Raw genomic sequence first — 16498 nt, 5'->3', positions numbered from 1 at the left:
TTTAAACACAAGAATGAATTCTTTGCCTGGCCTACAAAGGCCTATGCGCAAAGCAACAGAGAAGATTTTTAGCCAAGGACAGAGATGTTATACAGAACAAGCTTTTAAAAAACAAACAACACAGGGGCAAAAACTAGTTACTGTCGCAACTGCTGCAGCTGTATCAGGAATCGGGATTTATGCTTATCGAAAAACACAGACAAATCCTATGATTTTACACGCTGGGGTGGAAAAACAAGCGTCAACTCTGCATGATGATCATATTCTTGTAAGGCCTGTTCATAACAAAAATGGTTTGTTGTTCATGAACACTTTAGCGTTTTGTGAAGAACTACAGGTCGCTAAAGATTCTGATAGCGGCGATCCTGATAACCAAATTGAAACTGAAGCGAAACGAAAAAGAGTTGGATTTAAGGTACAAAAAATTGAGTGTATTTTTGGTACACTGCAATTTTTTAGTAGACCGATATGTAAATTTTTATTCCTAATCAATGTTGTGCTGACTGCACTAAATTCCCACACAGCATGGGTAGTCAAGCTTCGATAAGTTTGCACTTTTGAATTTCTTGTATTTCAAATTTTATCGACTGATAGTCAATATTCATTTGGGAATTTATTGTTACTGTTGATTGATCTATTTTTATTAAAATATTCAAATGATGATGACTTTGAATTTAAAGATGCAGGATAGTTACGGTAATTATGATGATTAGATTGGTTAGCTATTTTTAACCATTTTCAAAATTTATATTGGTCATATTATGAAACTTAAAATATCGAGTATAATTTAATTTGAATCACTTTGAATTAGAGATGTACCGATACCACTTTTGTCGCCGATACCGATACCGATCCGATACCAGCTAAAAACGCCGATATCGGCCTTAATCTAACCGATACCTATACATGGCCGATACCGAAAAAATGGCCGATATTGCCGATATCCGATACATCGGTACATCTCTACTTTGAATATCTAGGTATATTTTAGGCTATCAGGGTTAAAATATTCACCTATTCCAATAACTGATCTTTTTATCCTAAATGGATCGCAGGATCGCAAATTCATCGAGTATGAGAATCGAATCCGAGCTTATTCAACGCCCGATAAAATCTTCAGATATTTTGCGACTTATAAAGTTATTCACGAAAACAATGATGTGGAAATATTTATGACACCTGACGATTTTTTGAGATCAATAACGCCGGGTGAAAAACAGCCAGAGAATTTGGGATTGGATCAGTTCAAAGTATGATTGAATTTTAATCAATGAATATATTAATTCTTAATTTTCATCCATGTTGCTGACTTACACACTTGAACAATGTGAATTGAAACATTAAAGTTATAAATAAGGACACATAGTCCAGGCATTCTAGGTTTTAAGTTTCCCTAAAACCAAGGGAGAAAGAATATCACATAAATGATGTAAACATATTCTACTAAACTTATACAAATAGCAAAGTAAACAAAATACAGTTACTTTATTTCAAACTCTGTCAGGTCTACCAGTCCCCAATTAAATATAACCCCTTTTAATTTATATAAATTTTTTGTTAGGTGGATGGGCAATAGGGCTATTTAGTGTATTCACAAGGGATTCTGTTTTTCTCATTATTAGAGTGTCACCTTAAATTATCCACACAATTTTGGTAATAGTGATCATATATATATATCTTACTACACATCCTTCTTGTTACTTAGGTAATAAAGGCTGAATCGCTTTCAAAGTTGAAGTTCAAAAGCTCCTTTGAATTATCAGACGACAGTATATTCCGGGCTCTGGGTGAATGTGGACTCATTAATTTCAGTGATTATATATTTTTACTCACGGTAAGAATTTCATCTTGTTTTTTAATGTTAGTTGTAAATAATCTGTGCAAGGGTGGTCTTGAGTGCGAACCTTTAATCATCATTCATCCAAGGTCACTTACATTTAATTACCTAGCAAGTAACGCTCTCAGTATTTTATGGCGAATCGAAGGTCCTAGTGTTTCCTGATTATAGTTCTCTAATCTCTGTGACTAAGTGGGTATGGCCCTATTCAAAGTGGATATACAGAGTGTCCATGAAGTCATTTTACAATTTTAATTTTGTTATGAAGTCAGTTCTCAATATATATTATTAACCAATACACCAAAACAATTTATGGTATCAATAAATTTCCATTTTTTATAGTTACTGGAAATTTTGAATTGATTGTTCCACTAGTTGCAGAGAAACATAACAGCAATTTTGCTAAACGATCAACACGTTCATTTTATGTCCAATATTAACAACATATTTCTACAAAATATTCAGGTTTTAGCAACTCCTGCTCGTAATTTTGAGATTGCTTTTCGAATGTTTGATTTGAACGGTGACGGGGAGGTTGATGTCAATGAATTTCAACAAGTTACAAATAGTGCGAGATCTCAAACCTCTATGGGAATGAGACACAGAGATCATAAAAATACTGGTAAGAAGTGTTTAAATTATTAAGATGAAGTTATATTGTATTTATATCCTCGCATATGAGACAACCCCCTGAAAACAACCCCCAAAATGCTGAATTTATCAAAATTCGCATATAAGCCGACCCTACAAACTAAGCAAGCGATCATGTGTATGACAACCAATCACAGACTAATATCGCATACCAAGCGCTGCTTCGTGTGTGTGTGCTTGCATGCTCTTATCGTGAGAACTTTACATGGTTTGAATTGTAGCTGTTGGAATTCGTTTGAGTGCGATCAGAGTTATGTGCATATAAGCCGACCCTTTAGTTTGGCTACTTTTCCATTTTGAATTTTTTAATTGACTTGTATGCGAGGAAGTCTTGTATGTCTTGGGAAGTCTGGTAAAATATATTACAGTAGATTATTTGTGAATGCCAAAAAGGCCTGTAATATATTTTACTAGACTTCCCAAGACATGCTTCGCGTTGCTATAACAGGTTCCTAATTTTTTTTTTAATATCCCCTTTTGTCTATATTGGATCTATTTATTCCTCCCTCACTCACTCTGCATAAATATTCCGTTTCTGTTATTTGTTCAATCTTATACAAATCTTAGCTGGTATTACGTGCACTCTGACTTTTGTATAGTTTGTTTGAATAGTTCATAATGCATGCATAAATATATACTTCAGTGAAACTAAATACGAAGTAAAATTTCCTCCTCAAAAGGAACAAAATACCTCTCTGGGGAAAAATCCCTTCTCAGTTGAGAAACACCACAATAATGCATTTTGTGCAAAACGAATATTAATTATGTCACCAAATGGCACTTCATTTTAATATGATTTATTTTTGTCAGCCCTAATTTAAAACTTGGCAGGTGAAAATCAATTTTGTCTAAATTTTGAGAGATATAAATGGCGTTTTCAGATATTCTGATTGTTCAATTGCAAAAAAAAACAGGCACATATATTGCATTTATTGAATGTGCATTTCTCATCAAACTTTTCCTTGATATAATTTGAATGTTAATAATTTTAATGTTTTTTCCAATACATTGTTATTTTTTTTTTTATATAAAAATCAAATGCGTTGTGATAAGTACCGTAGGTTTGGAAAGTCTACTGTAGATAACATCTACCTATTTTTATTCCCTTTTTTTTCAAATATTCAAAATTGGAAATAATTTCCAACTTTTCTACCTATTTTCAGGAAATGTTGTAAAATCATTTAAAGACTCAAATTCAGCAATATCGTCATATTTTTTCGGAACTGAATCTGATCAAAAACAGAAATTAACTGTCAAAAAATTTATCGAGTTCCAACTGAAATTACAGGTTAGTAATATGTTCTTGTATGGGATGTTTCCTCAAGCATCGATTTCCTTGTTTATTTCTGTACTAGTAACCAATCAGCAATAAGTTAACAATGACTTAACTATATAGTAATATGTTTTTATATGGAGAGTTCCTTGAGAAATTTTATAAACGATGACAGCATTGGATATGAAAAAAACAAAAAAAAGTGTTTTGAACTCTAAAATTACTGCCCAGTATATTTGATAGTGGGTGCTCCAGAAGTATGTATGTGTACCGATATGTATGGTAATTACTGGTAATTTTGTTCGCCTACTTTACATCAAGTTGTGTAAAGGGACTGAAGCCTATGGGCACTTGGCTAACACAGAAGGTCCTAGAACTTCTAATAGAACTAAAACAAGGAAATCGTAATAAAAGTATGGGAGTTTCCAATAGTATAATTTATGAATCGAATTTGAAAATTGGAAAAGCTTGACACAAATTGGACTTATTGATTGTTTTTTTTATTGAGGGGGGAGTTGTTTTAAAATTGTCACTTTTACAAATTATGAACCAATCTATTTTGAATTTCTAGTACTTGAAAATGAAAGGACTCACTAGAAGCGTATAGCGATCCAAATTATGTTAGTGTGTATGAAGATTCTTGAATCACATAGAATAGTAATAATGGTGTTTCAAATAATCATTTCGGGGGACACATATAGTCACTTAATTAGCTAATCAAGTCATGCCCATTAATTGATCCACACAGCCAATCAATATTAGCTTTGGCAGGTGACAGATGTCTGTCTTAGATTTCCTCGCCTTGTCATTTGTTATCGCCGAGATATTGATCTTCATTTAAATAATGCAGGTACTGTCGTTCCTTGTTCGTGGTATCTCTCCAATATTAATTTATTTACCAGTATATTGTGGAGGTAATATTTTATCCCAAATTATCCTTATCTTGATAGAATCAAAGTATACAGATCTATAACAGGGGTGGGCAAGGTTTTCGGATCGGGGGCCAAAAATGTTGCCCACCTAGACTGGCGGGCGGGCCATGAAAGTGTGACAGAAAAAGTTACATTTTATGAACAATATTTACTTTTTTAATAATATAATAATGATTTTAAACGCTCTGTGGCCCACTTGGAGGGGCCATGGGCCCTCCGCTGGGAACCTCTGTCTTAGGGGTTTGAGGATTTCTACTGTATGGCACTTTGATAACCACTCTAGTATACATTCTTTACCCCCCGAAAAATATCCTTTTCAGCTGGTCGATAGGTAGCTCAGTGACTTGTCACTCACTGCATGCTACTACTCTACTTGGGAGAACTGGAATTTAACGTCTGGTTCAAACTATATTGTTTTTTTTTTATGGTGAAAACTGGATTTTACCGGTTCAGTTCGATTAAAACTGGAATTTTCTATTTGGTCCGGTTAAAACTGGATTTTACCGGTTTGGTCTGGTAAAAACTGGATTTTACGGTTTGGTCCGGGTTTGGTATACAGGCCTATTCTTTACCCCCCAGAAATATCCTTTTTAGCTGGGTATTTACTATGTAGTCCAGTGACTTGTCACTTACTGGATGCTGGTTTTAACTGGATTTTACTGGTTTAGACTGGTTAAAACTGGATTTTACGGTTAAGGGTGGATCTCGTATACAGGCCTATTCTATTCTTTTCCCCTCAAAAATATCCTTTTTAGCTGGCTATTTATGGAATTTACCGGTTTAGTCCAGTTTTTGAAACCCCCTTTGAAAAATCCTAGCTGCGCGCCTGCTCTTACCATTTATACCCTTCCAATCCAATAGCCTATTTGCTAATATTGACGTCAATATATTGATTCTGCTTGAAACTGCACGTCGTCAATACTAATTATCTTACTATTGGAAAATTTGTTCTTTATTAATATTATCGCGGGCAAAAGGGAGAGCCTGTTAGAACGTCGTTCCTATTAAATTTTAACAACTAAATTTAAGAATGGTAGAACTCGTGGTAAAAGGTTTATTTTTGTTGTGATTTTTGAATCATGGCATTCAAATTTAAAAAATTTGCTGCAAATTTTACATTTTCGTATTGAGTCATAATTTAATCAATTTTTAAATAACTTTAAATAGTATAGAACCTGATTTTTTGGGTGATTTTATATTAAACGAAAACAAGACATTTTCTGACATATCGGATTCAAAATCTGTTATTTTACTATTTAAAATACATCGAAAAAAATAGTATTTAATATCAAAAAGTAAATATCTTTGCATTCATGAAGTTACAAATCTAGCATAGCCTATTCAATGTGTTTCGTTTTCTAAATATATTATTACTGTCCAACTGAAATTATTTTGCAAATTGCAATAAATACAGATGGTCTTCACTACCCTATTTTCTTATGATATTCAGATTTGATTCAAATTCTTTAGGCATATTTTAAATATTTACTTGGATTTTATTTTGATTATCCAAATTATTAGCATGAAACATTTTTTTCAAAAATTTTTTATGATTTATGAACTGAAAATATACGGTAATAAGTTTTCATTTATTATGACGTTTTTAAGAATAATGGAATTCTAAAAATATAGGAAAATGGAGACGTTTTTCTTTATAAGCTTACGTTTACCTAAAAATGTTTTGTAGTCATATGAACCTTATTTTCATTATTTCACAAATTGCTTTTCTTTTTCTCTTGAAAAATTTATTTATTTTAGTTTTTTAACAAATAATAACAATATTTAGACAAATATATCTCAAACTATTCCTAAAATCAGGAATCTAATGCAACATTTCCCAATAATTTATTCGTCCCAGACATCTTGTTTTATCGATAAGAGTAATGCTTGTATAAGCCGACCCCTTAGCTGATTTTAAAACTCATACGATAAAACAAATGCGAGGAAATCAAAATGATAATGTTTGAAACTAAATTTTTTTCATCTATCAATAATTCTACAAAATTTTATTTATCAATCCACATAATTCTACAATTATCAGCACAGAAAAATTGAAATCGTGGAAATGTTATTTTTTCCTTGAACAACGAGAAAAAAATCACAACAATCTATATGCAGCAAAACGATCCATAGGTCTTTCGAGTCCAATAAAATATCCAATAAATTTTGAAAATTTAATTTCTTTTCTGCTTCCGAGTAGCACACGATTAGGGGCTTAAATTTCTTTAACAAAAAAAGAACAAAAAGTATAAAATGTTCGAAATATTCTATCAGACATTATAATATATTAATAATTAATGACTTGACACAGAATTGTCAGATAGAATCAGCGTTTCACAGCTAAATACCATATAAAATTTATTTCTTCATAGACTTTTGCAACTTGTGTGATGTGAGAATCCTTTACCATGTGTGACCCGGGGGACAATTATATTGTGTTAAATTTTACAAATTAGTACATTCATACCACATGACATTATACAGGGCGGTCTCTAGAAAAGCAGAAAATTTGTCAAATAGCTGTTTAGTTTTACAAAGTTTATTGAAGGCATGAAGGTATGTTTCCTGGCTTCTTCCATTATGTGGGTATTAAAATTGAAATAAAATACAACTATAAAGGTATCAACCTAGAACAACCTAATAGAAATGCAAACGGATCAAAAAAAAATGAGTAAGCTTGCATTTTATTTGCGATCTCACCTGACTTTCAAATCTTCTGCTTTTCCAGCGACCACCCTGTAGATATTGCCATACAAATTTCGTCAAAACAAGGTCCCTAGACTTAAATGAAATTCAAAGGGACATTCTGACACAATTAGAAATGTCAGAACCCCCGTATTGATAATTCCTGGTCGCGCTCCCCGATCGGAGCTCGGCATGTTTTTATTGACATTGGACTTGGAGCAGCAATGCCAAAGTCAAAGTAGGAATTCCGAATTCTTCGAGCCTGGAATTGGCTGTTCACACTCAAACTAATGTCAATCGTTTTCTTAGGAAAACAAAAAGAGAAAGTTCAGATAGCAAAATTTTATAAAATAGCCAGCTCCAGGGATATATTTCCTTTCTCTCTCTTAATTATTTCAACTTCATTTTACTAATTTCACAGGAAGACATCTTACGACTGGAATTCAATAAATTCAGCCCTAATTCAGACGATAAAATAAGTGAAAATGGATTTGCTAAATTATTGTTGACGTATTCTGGACTCAATCCTAAGAAGAGAAAAGGAATTTTGAAGGTAATGAATTTTCGTTCTTTTTTTTCAATTTTCTTTAAGCCGATGGGAGGTGTATTTTTGGGCTCTTCAGAAGTGTTTGTACCAATATGGAGGTAACTAATTTTGTTCGCCTACTTTACATCAAGTTGTGTAAAGGGATTGAAACCTATGGGCAGGGGGTATATTCACTTGGCTGATACAGACAGTCTCCGAACTTGTAATAGACCTAAAATAAGGAAAAACTCTAATCTGGTACACACACTACGGGAGTACCTATTTTTGTGATAAAATCTTGTATTTCAAACATCAATTTTATAAATAAATCATACATTAAAAGCTTAATATTCAAATATTTATCACAATATATTATTAAATTCAAATCATCTCAAATTTGCTTAAAACACTCAGTGTTGAATACTAAACACCGAAACTCAGGTCATTACACTCCTGAGTCAGAATTGTGCTCGTAGAATTGGTTTTATGTCTTTCTAAACAAAGTGAAAGTGCTGGAACTGCTGCTACATATACCCTATATGATTTCAAAAATGTTTTTTTCAATTCTCGATTCAAACATGCGGTTTTAGCAGTTAAATTATACAGGATTAAAAAAATTGAATTTTAATGCTATTTCCATACCAATCAGTCACGTTACAATACTGCTGTTTTAATCATACAAAATCAATTTAAATTCCCATTTTTAAATATATTTTAAATATTTCGTCAATTTTTAACAACGTTAGCTCTGACCTAGCAACGTGGCCCATTTTAATTATTGCTGCGATTGTTTTGGTATTTTCAAATATTTCAATACAACAATAAAAAGACTAGAATTCTTTTTATTGTTACGCATATAAAACAGATTGGCAAAAAAAATTTGAAATTTCCCGATTCTACCATTATGTTTAAGCAGTAATCATTTTGACGCTATATATGTTTGATTAAATGAAATTTTACAGACTGTTTTTACAGATGTTATTAAAAAAATTAGATTCTTATGACAGCGCATATCAGTGAGTCACTTAGCCATCCTGCTGTTTTGTTCACACAAAATCAATTTTGATTCCTATATTTAGCGATTTTAGATTTTTCGTCAATTTTAAAAAAAGGATAACAACGATTAGTTACGGAATTCTTTTTGTCGTTGAATAATTAATGAGCCGATCAAAGTCAAGGTCACGAATAACCATGTTGTTTTGACGACGTGATACTTTAGTTATCTTACTGTGTTACCATTGCAAATAAGGGGTCACAAATTTAAGCCCTGTCTGACCCCACCTCATCACCCAGGGGTAAATTTGCTAAACAAAGGCTTTGAAAAGTTTCTTTTCGAACATGATATATGAAATAATAAAGTCATAAAATGTTTTAAAATCGCGAAGGGAATTTATCGATACCATATATTGATTTGTCCCTCACAGATGTATTAAACGAAGTAAAAATCAGATGTATTAAATGAAGTAAAAATACTTGAACAATTAATTACTGATTAAAAAACAACAAATCTAGTTAAGATATATCGAGAACTAAGAACTTCATAAGCCAGTTGCCACCAATCGGCTACGAATAACAAATAGTAAGGCAAAAGTGTGTTTTATTTAAAAAAACACGTTGAAACTACATGAATGTAAATATCTAAAAAAGGCGACAAGATCAAATCTAACAAGTATTTTTATTTTCAATCAGCTTCACGACCCCGTAATTGTCTCCGCTTGATAAACGCTGAAATAATAGTTCTCTCATCACACAATTAGAGAATACTTGAGTACGACAGGGTTTTTGTGGTCATAATTTAGTTTACTCTAATTCTGAGAAATTTATTTTTAACCAGGAGTTGTGTATTACCAACGGTTAGATATGTAAGCCAAATCTAATTTAACACAATAATTCTGGGATTTTGTATCCCTTGTGTATTTTCAATGCGAAACAAATCCGAAATTAAATATTCTAGTTAATTGATTTGTCATGGTATTTCTTCGTGTCTTGTCTTTTTTTTCATAACATCATTGCTCGGAACAAGGAATTACGTAAGCAGGCACGTACATACTAGTGCAGCGCAGCCCCCTCTTTAGAATTTGTCAAGTCTAGTGCTCCACTTCAAAAATAACTAGCTAACAATAAGAGATAGTAGATAGTAGTGCGAAAGTACCGTAAGTTTTTGAAAATATGTGGACGAAACATAAATAGTGAACTAAATAAAAAATGAAGATCAAATATGACAAATATTTTTATTTGCTTCACACCTCTTCAAAATTTGTCTACCTCCCACTTGTGGATCGGCGGATCGCGCCTACCGTTTGAAAACCACTGTACTAGCGTATGTATTTTTACAAAAAGACCATATTGGTTCACTCATTTAGTATTCACTCATTCCAGTAATTCCCAGCATCATTATGCTAATGAGAATTATTGCGTAATCACATGGAACATTGGCACAAGGATTGTCAAACACTTAGATGTGAAATAGTCATTTTAGCACTTATTTGCAGAAAAACTTACACTAATGTTTGAAAAAAGGCTGAGGCATTTTCGGTGCTAAGTACGAAGTGCCAAGCACCAATTGTCATAGGAAGAATAGTAATAATTCGTAAAAATTTAATTTCAGAGAATTCGTAAAGAATTTGTGGATGATGAAGGAATATCATTCAAAGATATGCAGTCGTTCTTCTTATTTTTAAAACATATTCAAGACATCGACATTGCTTTTGACTACTACCATGCTGTGGGTGCAGACATTGATAAGGCCACTATGAAACAGGTATTTGGAAAAGTATTACCGTATTTTCCAGTTAAAAAATGAAACGAGAATATCGGTCAGAGACCGAAGACTTATCGATCCCCCAAAACAGCGCTCTTACTTTATAGTGACACCTTATGTCCCATCACTAATTAATTAATAACACGCCAACTATATGACATAATTCAGGCTATATGACATAATTAATAACATAGGCTTCTGGTACGACATATGATGAATGCACATGCAAAATCTGGAGCAGATTCAATCTCACTTTCGTGAGATATCGCATGCATCTAACAGACAGACAGACAAATACTTATCAACATACTTACCGATTAAAATCGATAAGTAATAAACCGACCCCTAAAAATAAAATAAGCATAGCCGCCCAATAAGACGCCCCGCCCCCCTCTAAATCAGGCCGAACAAAATTGGGTCCAGAAGGGCCACCTGATGGCCAGGAAACACGGTATTTAATTATCCAAGAATTTGATATTTTTGTCTGAATACTTGTGCCAGCCTCGGTCTGGTGTACAAAACAAAACGTTATATGGATCCTTTGAGTGCTGAAATGCTTTCAATTTTTGTCTAATTCTTTGGTGTTGGTGACTCTTGGACTTGGTGTATTCTCTAGCAGTTTATAAAAATTAGGCAAATGCTGTAATTTATTTGACTTCGTAAGTTTGCCTATTGGTTTTTAGGATTCTTTTTAATTATGAATATCTTTATCAATACATCTGACGGTCTTCTTGGTCATAGTTTTTGACTTTTTATTTTTCTGTGTTTCTCCTTCTAATCTTTCTCCGTTTGAGTTTTGTTAATTGTCTTGTAAAATCTGACCACTCTATTACTCAACTAAATAACTTTTAATTCTACCTCAAATCATTGTATACAAATAGAATATTTCATGTTGACCTTTTAAATGAGAGCTCTCATCAGTCCTAAACCACCTAAATCAGTTTAAACCATAATGATCAAAAAATCAGAATTTTAAAATGATAAAATTTCAAAATGTAGTCGGGTTTGTGACCCTTCTTTTATTTAAGAGCCATATTTTAGAACAGGGTGATCCATGGTTGCTAGGTTGGCGGGCCGCAAAAACTTTTGAGTATGTCTCGCGGGCCGCAATCGGAAAAAACTCAAAAGTGATCAAAACATAGCGAGTTTACTCCCTTTACATATATTTAGAAATGAGAGTTTACCATTCTAATCACCTTTTAAGGAAGATTTATAACGCCTTTAGTTATTTTAGAATTGCTTCCTGAGAAATACCGTGGATTCTGGTATCTTTTCTCGTGTTTGGTTGTGTAATGTCGCTTCAAATTATATTCTTTCGTGACAGATATTACTTGAAAATACACCAGACACTGTAGTTTAACGTTGTTGTGAGTTAGGAAATATGTTTCCTTGCAGTTTACCTCTGTCACCTATTTTCACACTCATTGTATGATGATTTGTTATATTTGACTAATTTTATTTCTTGTGAACAACCAAGGGTGTCTAAGTTGGGATTCCAGACCCAGCTAAAATAAACTGGATCGCGTGGTGCTAAGTCAGCTCCACGGTTTGTCACTGCAGTTACATGGACAACGCTTGAAAATAAATAAGGCACAAAACAAAACGTCTTTTCAAATGAGATAAACAATGTCTTTCCAAATGAGGAGTTACTTGATGCGAGCGAAGTACAAAGAGCGACCTGTCTCATCGGCTTGGTCCTGTCTGCACAAGACAATCCATTCCCCTTGTACCGATCACAGGGCGTCATTCCCACATTGGCACTGTCTTGACGTTTATAGGTACAACATTGAATTCCGTGATTTTAACAAACATGAATCCCAACATTGGGATTAGAAAAAGGGCTATTCCCAGTCGGAATAGTTTAAAAATAACATAAAATTGTTCTGCCAATAAATACAAATATCTGCCAATGATTTAGTGTACGCTAAAATTGTTCTGCAGGCCGCACGAAAAGTGCCGGCGGGCCAGGGTTTGGACCACCCTGTTTTAGAATAAAACCAACAAATTCGAACATTGCTCGTTTAAGAGTCTGCAAATATGACTTCAAAACTACTTTATCGATAACTTCTATTGTTTTAACGTTTTCTTTTCAGATTTTCATTTCTGTTCGTAGTGTGTTTGGAGAGGTAACTAACACAGTGTGAAAGCCATTCCCAGATTTTAACATTAATATCTGGAATTGTTTTTAATTTTTTGATAAAAACATTTTTTTCAAAATATTTTTTGAAAATTGCTTTTAAGTGTTTTAATTGTGTGTCTAAAAAATATAATGAGAGTCTGTTTGAAAATGAGTTGTGTGTTGTGTTCGATAATTCGTTTGACTGGATTTTTGCTTTTTTGTATTATTACATTTTTCGGGGCTCTCGAAGTATGCGAACCAAGATGGCGGACATCGGAATGTAACATGTGTACTAGGTTAGGGTTAGCCCATAATTTTAGGTATGAATGCTACGGGAGGCTCTTGGCTAGTCTTCAAACTGGTAATAGGACTAAAATAAGGAAAATAGGAAAAAAATTATCGCCTAACCCTAACCTGTTACCCATGTTACGTTCCGATGTCCGCCATCTTGGTTCGCATACTTCGGGAGCACCCATTTTTCTATATGCTGCTTGTGGCTTTCGCTCTTTGGGGGCGCAGTGGGGGTGTGACATTTGAACCCAATATGTACAATCTGCTATGCCAGCACAGTTAAGTTTAACGCTTTTCTCTGTTTTCGGGTCAAATTTGACAATTTTTCAGTGAAAAAACAGTAATTTCAAAAGTTTTCAACAAAACTTTAATTTTAATTTACCTCAAGATTTTGGTCCCTTCTTAATATAGACACTGTCTATCATCAAGAAATTTGTTTTGAATAGAATAGAATACTATTTCACTACATCCTAAGACTAGGGCTAATAGATATTGTATATTGAACTGCAGGTCCTTTCTCCATGTCATCTTCCAACTTTGGTTTCATATTTGTCAGAATGCTTGAACGAGATGTTAGCATAAAGATAGTTAAGAATAGCGTAATCTCTTCCCAAAAAATAGCAAGTATGATCATAGTCTAACTTCTTCAGACAAAACAAGATATAACTTAATCCACAGATTTTCAAAGTGCTCCATATGGGCCCCCAGGACTCGATTACTCATTAAAATACTGACTTAGCTAATTTTGTAACTGTCGAAAGAAGCGATAGCATTAATAAAATTTGACGACCGTAATTGAATAAAAATATTTTTTATAAATTTATTGTGAGGCTTAGTAAACAATAGTCAGTCCATCCACGGGCTCCATAACACCTAAAGTTAACCCTGGCTTGATCAATCAGCGATTTTCATTCAAAATCATTATTCACTGTTAACTATTATCTAACGAAAGCTCACCAATGTACTCGATATTTCGTTTGGGAGAGAAAATGTTCTGAAGTAGAAAGCAGACGAAAAGAAAGGGCCTGCTGTTTATTACACAATATCCTAGTACTTCTAAGAAAGCTCATTAAGTTTTTTCACGTTTTTTGGGGTAGCTGACTCTGATGTCCATATGATCGTATCGCTACCCCCAGTTGGTATGTTGTTATATATCTTTATTATTGTTGCAATGCTTGTTTTTTCTGGTTGAAGAAAAATACATTTTTTCTCTCTCGTTTTTCAAAGACTACTTCGGAAATCGTCACCCAAAACCAACTCAAACTTGTTTTCCATCCTTCAGGTGGCGAGGACAGTTGCTGAGGAAGAATTATCAGATCATTTAGTTGATGTTGTCTTTACGGTCTTCGATGAGGACGGCAATGGAACCCTCAGCAACAAAGAATTTGTCGCTTTGATGAAGCAAAGGTTAAATCGAGGTTTAGAGAAACCTAAAGACACTGGACTATGGAGGGTCCTTGATGCAGCTTGGAAATGCGCTAAAGAAACTTCTTGGAAGGCTCCGAAAGATGAATAAGATTTTTATTTTAGCGTTGTCATGGCAGAGATTTTTATTCTAGCGTCGTTATGGTAGTAAATGTTCTCAATTTGGCATCAATTGTTTGGAGGATCATTGTTTGGTAAAAAAAATTAGTTTTACTTCAGCTACCGGATCAATTGCAAATAAAATATCCTTCTGCTTCTAATTTTGGCCCCAGGTCAATCAACTTTAGAAACCACTGTTCAAGATACTTTAATTCCTTGCTTCGAAGTCAATAGTGTTCAACTTATGTTCCATTGTTTAGTGGTGCAAAGCTGAGTTTATACATAGGGATTCATGGTAAAATTGGTGATACCGTACGTGGTGTGTGTACCAGGTTAGGGTTGGGCCATAATTTTATTCCGATATTCCTTATTTTATTAGTTTTATTACGAGTTCAGATTTACTTAGCCAAGTAAATATACCACCTGCCCATAGGTTTCAGTCTCTTTATACAACTTGATGTGGAGTAGGCGAACGAAATTAGTAACCTCCATATTGGTACACACACTTCTGGAGCGCCAAATTTGTTATTCACTTTAGGCTATGCACAAACGGTCTACAACTCTAGTTGGCAACCCTGTAATCATGCCAGGACGCCACGCTAGAATTCAGAATGCTTCCGAACTTTTTTTAAAATACTTACAAGTGTCAAGTATTGCTGCAAAAATTTTCTTCCAAAACTGAAGCAAAGTTATGCTTTGTATGTTGCTGGAAGTCCTATTCAATTTTTTTTATTTGAAAATTATATTTCAAACTGGTCGCATTAAACCAAGGAATGTCCCAAATGTATAGCATATATTTATTATTCTTCATTATGATACACGGATTTTACAAAATTTCCAATTTTTTTTTCCCAAATAATCTACTTTATAAAGACAGAAGACAATATTCAAGCTGAATGAATATGGGGAATCAATTTTGCTATTATTTTATCGATGCATGATTTTACTGACTTGCGGATGTGTTTGATTCACCAATCAGGATATTTGCTGTTAGTTAAGCAGGTTAAAACCAGGTCTCTGATAAGCAGGGCAGCAATCGGCTGCTTAAACAAAATTTCAATTCTGACTCTTGGCTGTATAACATTTTGACTATTGTCATCAGATCCAAACTATGAAAAAAATTAAATTTTAATAACAAGAAATTTGCAAACCGTTTTTGTTATAATCGCTTAGTAGGGTTGATGCTTTTTGAGTTCTTGTAGCAAATTACTACTTTTATTAAATGTCTGAAGCCGGAATTTTTGAACCCACCTGAGACACTACATCCCTGCTAATAATCATGGTATACCGCTGGTATATGTATACTTTCTTATACCTGATGTACTCGAGAACCTATTGTACAGGGTGTCCATAAATTTCCATTACAATTTCAATTTATTATGAAGTCAGTTATCAATATATCTTAACCAGGTTTGTTGTTTTTTAATCAGTAATTGTTTGAGTATTTTTACTTCATTTGATACATTTGTGAGGGCAAACAACATATGGTATGGGTAATTCCCCTTTGCAATTTTCAACAATTTTAAGACTTCATGGACACCCTATATAACCCTAGCTCTAGTCAGAATGAATGCTTTTACCCCTTACCTATATATATATATATTAGAGGTAACCATAGTTTTTATTTCAAATTTATTCTTGAAATCTGTATTGTTGTCTCACTTTGTTTGTGTTTTAGATTAATCATTTGCACGATATTTCATTGTATATTCTGTACCATGTTATGAAATATAGTATTGAAATATTATGACAATCGTTCGTTAGATTTTTTGTGTAGTTCCCTTGCTTGTTAACATTTTCAACAAGCCTGTGTACCATAGAATTAGAATCAATTTGTGGTTCTCCAGAATATATTGTCAAGGTTATAGAGTTGAGAGTTATGACCTTTCTCTACTGAAT

The 16498-nt window shown here is 33.4% G+C and overlaps 1 protein-coding gene across 2 annotated transcripts; it reads left to right on the top strand.

The window, feature by feature from the left end:
• The first annotated feature begins 7 nt into the window (after nt 1-7).
• On the top strand, nt 8-16346 carry LOC120334378 (calcium uptake protein 1, mitochondrial-like). 2 transcript variants are annotated; one of them, XM_039401883.2, is made up of 9 exons: nt 8-415; nt 1056-1250; nt 1706-1834; nt 2303-2459; nt 3652-3776; nt 7800-7931; nt 10513-10665; nt 12759-12791; nt 14358-16346. In XM_039401883.2, exons 1-9 carry the CDS (start codon nt 14-16, stop codon nt 14589-14591), a joined length of 1560 nt encoding a protein of 519 aa, XP_039257817.2. In that variant the 5' UTR covers nt 8-13; the 3' UTR covers nt 14592-16346. The 2 variants fall into 2 exon arrangements, with proteins under 2 accessions (XP_039257817.2, XP_039257818.2); XM_039401884.2 differs by lacking the exon at nt 12759-12791.
• Nucleotides 16347-16498: the final 152 nt, after the last annotated feature.

This window comes from Styela clava, chromosome 15 (assembly GCF_964204865.1).
Source record: "Styela clava chromosome 15, kaStyClav1.hap1.2, whole genome shotgun sequence".
In the NCBI taxonomy this organism is placed as follows: domain Eukaryota; kingdom Metazoa; phylum Chordata; class Ascidiacea; order Stolidobranchia; family Styelidae; genus Styela; species Styela clava.
The sequence above is the reverse complement of the archived record's forward strand: the minus strand, read 5'-3'. Positions and strand labels throughout refer to the sequence as shown.

What these genes read in the sequence shown, in the direction of transcription:
- LOC120334378 (XM_039401883.2), top strand. Translation starts at nt 14, where the DNA reads ATGAATTCTTTGCCTGGCCTACAAAGGCCTATGCGCAAAGCAACAGAG. An exon ending in ATTATATATTTTTACTCACG is followed by an intron (nt 1,835 to 2,302) that starts GTAAGAATTTCA and finishes CAAAATATTCAG; the next exon opens with GTTTTAGCAACTCCTGCTCG. An exon ending in TTCGTAGTGTGTTTGGAGAG is followed by an intron (nt 12,792 to 14,357) that starts GTAACTAACACA and finishes TCCATCCTTCAG; the next exon opens with GTGGCGAGGACAGTTGCTGA.